The 6,733-nt window shown below is 36.6% G+C and overlaps 1 protein-coding gene across 1 annotated transcript; it reads left to right on the top strand.

Moving 5' to 3' along the window:
* The first annotated feature begins 2,076 nt into the window (after positions 1–2,076).
* Positions 2,077–5,479, top strand: LOC113347044 (WRKY transcription factor 42-like). The gene is made up of 5 exons (XM_026590624.1): positions 2,077–3,114; positions 3,201–3,272; positions 3,378–3,971; positions 4,163–4,276; positions 4,371–5,479. The coding sequence occupies exons 1-5, from the start codon at positions 2,866–2,868 to the stop codon at positions 5,232–5,234; spliced, it is 1,893 nt and encodes a 630-aa protein (XP_026446409.1). The 5' UTR covers positions 2,077–2,865; the 3' UTR covers positions 5,235–5,479.
* The last annotated feature ends 1,254 nt before the right edge of the window (positions 5,480–6,733 follow it).

A 6,733-nucleotide genomic window follows, 5' to 3' on the forward strand; every position in this document is an offset into this window, starting at 1 on the left:
CAATTTTTTATGTACGCACTAAAATCAACTAAAACAATGGCTACATAACTTGTTATAGATGCATAACTTTGTTATGCAGATGCATAATTTGTTATGCAGTCGAGAAAATGGTTGCATAATTCGTTATGCGTCTGCAGAATGTGTTATGCATCTTTTTTGGTGGCTGCATAATGGTTATATAGTCAGTTTTCGAAATTTTGCCTAAAATGATGATCACCTCCGATTTTTTCGTGAAAAACAAAAATTTAATATTGTTGTTTGTACTCGTTGCGTAGCTCTCTTAAAAATATTTCCAACGATATAAAATTTGTAAAATTCCAAGACGCGGATTTTTAGATATGTTATATCCAAATTGCGTTGTCAATTATATTCTTGATGCATAACCCGTCATGCGGATGCATAATCCGTCATGCATACATTTTTAATAATTTCATATAATTATGGGTGTCACGGTACCTAAAATTAATTATGGGCCTGAGAATGAGAATATTTTTTTTTTTTTGGATCTCCCCCTAATTTCCCCTAACTAAATACCTCGGATCCTAAATCTTGAAATTACCTGTAGCCTGAATCCTAAACCCTTGAAATTAGCTTGACCTTCCGCGGCTACAATCAAAGACCTACAAGTGGGAAGATTATATTGTTTACTAATTAACTTACTCCATCGAAAGCTGTCGTTTGAAAAGATACATGGGGAGATAAGACCTGGATTTTGTTTCGTTGTATGACTTTAAGAGACCTTAAAATTAGACTTTGTTGTTAATGAGAAAAGGAGAAGTTGTTTCATCTTTAACTTTAGGTAATCAAAAGCATCTTTCTACGAATGTTCGTAAAATCAAGTTTTATGGTGGAATCCAAACTATTGCAAGTATGGAAAAACCATGGAATGTCAAGTTTAGTGGCTTTCAAACTGGGGTCTTCCATAAAAAATCTAAGTAAGGTTTCACGGTTTCGTGGAAGGATTCGTGGAATCCATCTGAACGTCAATAAGAATAGCGTTAAACGCAATTAACAATTGAGCTAAAAAAACACAATTAAGAATTGCGTTTTTTTTTTATCCGTAGATTTGAAATGAGTTGTTGAAATCTAACTGCTGAAAAAAAAGCTTCATTCTTAATCGCGTTTTTGTAGCTCCATTCTTAATTGTTTTTTTTTAATCCGTAGATTTAAAATGAGTTGTTGAAATCTAACGGCTGAAAAAAAGCTTCATTCTTAATTGCGTTTTTTTAGCTCCATTAAGAATAGCGTTTCTACTATTCCACCATTACACTTGCGCTTCCATCCACGGTTCCAAATGCTGAGGTGGTGTGGAAGATGGAAGATGGCTGGATTCCAGCCTAAGACTTGCTCTAAGACCAAATTCTTTTTTCCGAAACTTTTGACCAATTAAAAATGTTTCGGATAATATTATTGTGTAGGGAACTAAATGGTGACGATGATGATAACGGCAGCGACGACTTGAAAACATAATTCTTATCCCATCTTATTCTCGTAGCATTTGGTAATTAACAGGAGCTATGATTAATATAATGCATTTCAATTAGGTTAGAAAGATTGGCCGATCAAGCCAAATGCAAGCATTTGATGAATAATTCATTGTACTACAAAGTCCAAGTAGTACAACCCATTCAAATGACTAATATTGAGATGCCGGTTTATATGATAGAACAAAAAAATCAATGATGGGTCAGCTTATATCCAACAGTACAAGCTAGGGGACAAGGCAGTGAACGACCAACAAAGTTCAAGTTCAACACTGCATTACCGCCCAAGTTGATTTTGATGTCTGAACACTAGTAAGCAAAATGCATAATTCTGGCAGACCGAATTATAATACTAATTGTACCCAATCTAACTAACACCTAACAAGACAGAAAATTTCATTTAACACGAAACAACCACTGTATTCCCCACGTTAGACTCCTAAATGAATGCCTAAATGGTACTGTTACTACTTACTATTGTACCTAATACGATTTGTTCACACGTTGTGGCAGATTTTCTTTTTATCGACAACAAAAGAACACCATGTGAAATACCGATGCGCCTCAAGTTTCTATACTGATACTAGATATCATCAATGGAGGCACAAACCCAATACAAACCTTTCACGGTCTGCAAAGACTTTCTTTGGTTAGAAAATTTGAATGTACAGTATGCCTCTCCAATGGATTTGGTATTAAATGCTGAATTCAGGACCCAAAATACTTATCCTTGGAACCAGGTCCGTCAGTCCGTGGTGATGAAGTCCATAGAAGTCAAAAGAGTTGACCAGAAGGATAATCACGCGTGATAATATCAATCAGACCCAATTCTACCGGATCTCAACGATAGTGCTATGTGTACCCTTAGATCACGTTATGACTTTTCAGACTTGAAGAAGAGTCTCCTTTTCCGTTTTCCACCGCGCTATAATAACGGCTGGTTTGTTCTTCTTTTTCTTTTTTCAATATATTTTTCTTGGTTTGGCATAAAGAGATTAATTTCTTCGATAGCTGATAGCTAATGAAATTTAAAACACTACTTTTCGTGCTAGCTGATATCTGGAAGTTTTATTTTTCTTTTGGAATTTTATTAAATTTCTCTGGAAGTGGATGAAGTTTCAAAGCAGAAAATATCAACGACCACCTATAGTGGCGGTGCACAACAAACCTAGTCTACTAAGCAACAGCATGTACTACTGGCTATGCCGGTTGTAACGTGTGTTTACCATAGTCGTCTCTAACTATATTACTCGTTTTTTTTCTTCTGTTTATTAATTTTGGATTCTTCACTCTTCTAAAGTAAATGATTGTAGCAAATCACGTTACTAATTCATGAAGACTGAAAACCTAATATCTTAATCCTTATTATCATTGAGATATCATGATGGATGAAGACGACGAGGATGAATTCAGCACAGTACTATTATCAAACCACCACCACCACCGCCACCACCACCCAGCTGCTGTAGTCGTCGACTCGTCGTCTTCGTCCCTGCCGCCACCAATCCAAGATGCTGATGATGTGGATCAAAAACCTGCCTTAAAAGAATTCAATTTCTTTTCTAGTGATAATAATGGTTCCACCGGTAAACAAACTCATGATGTCCATGAGCCAGTTGAGACCGCAAATGTAAGTTATGATATGCAACTCAATGGTTTTGTTATGGCATGTAGCATATTTTTTTAGCTGTTTGAATAACGCGTTGTATACTGCAGACAGGATTGTGTCTTCTTACCGAAACTGGTTGCAATTCATCAGCTGAAATTGAAGAGAAACCCCAGGCTCAAGTGAGTTTTCATTCATATATTAACTTTAATGTTTTTGATTTGATTATAATCATATCCGGTAAGTATTGGATCACTTAATTACTTTATATATTTTGGTAAGTGTAGCAAGTAAGGATGATTGAAGTGGAGGTTAATCGGCTAAAAGAAGAGAACACTAATCTAAAACACATGTTAGATCACATAACCAATAGTTACAATCACCTCCAGAGTCAAGTACTTCAAATTATGCAGCAACAACAGGAACGTGACGAGCTGATTAATAGAGTGCCTGAAGAGAGGCGTATTGGAAATGGTAGAACTGGTTGTAATCCAACATCGTCATCCCAACCACAACCAATGGATTCTGATAATTTTCATCCGGCAACATCATCCAGTTACCGTGGTCAAATTATGCAGCCACCAATTGAAATCAATCACCATCGACGGAGTACTCGTTCACATTTTCGTGCAGTGACAGAACCCAAAGATCAGCTGGCTTCTCCTAGTACGAATAATAGCAAGCAGGAACGCTGCTACGACCATAGTGGTGGTGACGATGTTAGTGATGACCACACAGTACAGCAAGTCTCTAGAAATTTAAGACGATCTTCTGTAGACAGCGTGCAGAATATGAGCATGGATCAACAACAAGAGGTTCCTGAAGTTGTCCATTTTCGTAAGGCCCGAGTATCTGTTCGTGCAAGATCAGATGCCCCTATGGTATTTTTTAAATTCCCTCTAAATTGTATTTATCGCCTAAGTATATGTTATGTTTAATTACAAATTGGGATTCGCAGAGGGGCCTGGTATATGATAAATATGGTTGGGGAGAATAAGGGACAGGGATCAGAGATTGGGTTTTAATTATCATTTTATTACACCTTGTTCTTATGTGATTTCTGTATATGTAGATAAGCGATGGATGCCAATGGAGAAAATATGGTCAGAAACTGGCCAAAGGAAACCCATGTCCACGTGCTTATTATCGCTGCACCATGGCGGCCCAATGTCCTGTTCGTAAACAGGTGTGTAATCAAGCATACACCTTTCATCTGGATAACTCCATCATGACGTCTTTTGTTATATGCATCACACTCTGACGCAGTTTTACCCGTGCAGGTACAAAGGTGTGCCGAGGACAGGACCATATTGATAACAACTTATGAAGGAACTCACAATCATCCACTCCCTCCTGCTGCCACAGCCATGGCTAATACAACGTCTGCAGCTGCAACTATGCTGCTTTCGGGTTCTAGCACCAGCAATTATCACAATAGTCATGGCTTCATCTCATCATCCCCTGCATTTCCGTATCTGAATACATCCACAATGGCAGCAAGTCTATCTTCCTCAGCTCCTTTTCCAACAATCACACTAGACCTAACCCAACAGATAAATAGCACCAGCGCAACCACACAAATAAATCATCAGCATCATCAGAATAATCCCAACGTTATGCAACTCAATGGTCAAACGGGGCTAATGCCCTCATCTCAGTCATCGTCACTAGTACAAGCTTTATTAAATGGTGGTGTGGGCAGCCATGGGTTTTCAGCAATGCAGCTTTTGGAACAGCAGCAGTCAGCTCATGCTATGTCATCACTTGCTGGCAGTAGTAGTGGTAGCCAGGGGGTTCATTTGAATGGACAACATGCACCATCATCATCGACATCATTAGTTGAAACAGTTATTACTGCTGCTATTGCCAATGATCCTAATCTCTCTGCAGCACTAACTGCAGCTATTTCTTCGATTATAGCAGCTGGTGGTCCACCAGAGAGGAGCAACCACACCCCCATTACCAACAACAATGACAACGACATCCCTACTGGAAACAACATTAGCAACCACACTACTAGTAGTTTCCTTCCTGCTAATTCAGCAACAAATGTGATTGATCATGGAGTAGTAAATCCTGCCGGGTTGCACCAGCAGCAACAACATCCGGAGCAGTCTTGCACAACTACTTTTGATCCGCTATGACTAATTAAGTTAATCTAGCTAATTAGTAGTTAGGTCATTTTTTAACGGAGAGCAGGGACAGGTTAATAAGTTATTTGGTTATCATGATAGAAATAATGCGTACTAGTCGGAGATCTTAGAGAGTTTATTTGATTGATTGTTTATTTGTTTGTAGCGGAATCGTTATATGTAGAAAAGAGGAAATGGTGAAAATTGAACAACTTTGTTTTAAGTTATGCAAACAGATTCATTTTTAGTTTGTTCGAGCAGAAAGGTTAATGTTAATGTTAATGGACTATAGCAGAAAGGTTAATGTTAATGGACTATAGCATATTAAGGTCTAACCATTAAGAGGTGATAGCCCAAGTAGAGTGTGATGGTGTTGACTCCAGATAACCTTATTAAGGGAGAATTAATGGTATGGTCCATTTATGTGTGAGCACATATTAATTTGGTCTTTTTAGAAATCACCTTTTCCATTTGGTTGATAATTATTTAAAAATATTAAATGGACCAAAATATCCTTCCGTGTTAATTCCAACTTAATTTTTGTCTGATGAACTCCGGAATTCATTCTTTCAAATGAACACCTAATAAAACCAAACTAAATTACATATGAAAATAGAGTTCATTCTGTAAAATGAACACAACACAAAACTTTATTACTATGACAAAAAACAGAGTTCATTTTTTCAAATGAACACCTGATAAAACCTATATGAAACAGAGTTCATTCTTTCAAATGAACACCTGATACTAAATCACATATGAAAAACAAAGTTCATTCTGTAAAATGAATACAACATAAAACTTCATTATTATGACAAAAAAACAGAGTTATTCTTTCAAATGAACACCTAATAAAACCTATATGAAAACAGAGTTCATTCTTTCAAATGAACACCTGATAGAACTATAAGAAAACAAAGTTCATTCGTCAAAATGAACACCTATCAAAAACTAACTAATTCAAACCTAGAATCGAATTCATTCTTTAAGATGAACACCTAACAATTCAAGATCTAAAAACAGAGTTCATTCTTTATATGAACACACAAATAAAATCCATAAAAATCAGAGTTCATTCTTTCAGATGAACACCTAATAAAACAAGTAAATCAAGATCTAAAAGTACAGTTCATCCAAAAATGAACACACAACAACAATCTAATTCAACTCAAATCTTCAACAGCAGCAGCGAAAGACAATAGCAGAGAAAAAAGAAAAAGAAAACCTAACTAAATCTTCAACAACAGTAGATGAATCTACAACAACAACATGAGTTCGTCTTCATCATCTTCATCGTTTTCTTCATCTTCAACAGCATCAGATTTTGGTTCTTCGTCGTATTCATTGTATCCATCACCTTCAACAGCAGCAACAACAACATCGTCTTCAAAAAACAGAGTTCATTCCAATTAAAGAACTTTATCATCTTCATCTTATTCATCAGCAGCAACAACTCATATTCATCGTCTTCATCATCAGATGCAACAACAGAGACGAAAACATCAAAAATC

This window comes from Papaver somniferum, chromosome 2, assembly GCF_003573695.1.
Source record: "Papaver somniferum cultivar HN1 chromosome 2, ASM357369v1, whole genome shotgun sequence".
Classification (NCBI taxonomy): Eukaryota; Viridiplantae; Streptophyta; class Magnoliopsida; order Ranunculales; family Papaveraceae; genus Papaver; species Papaver somniferum.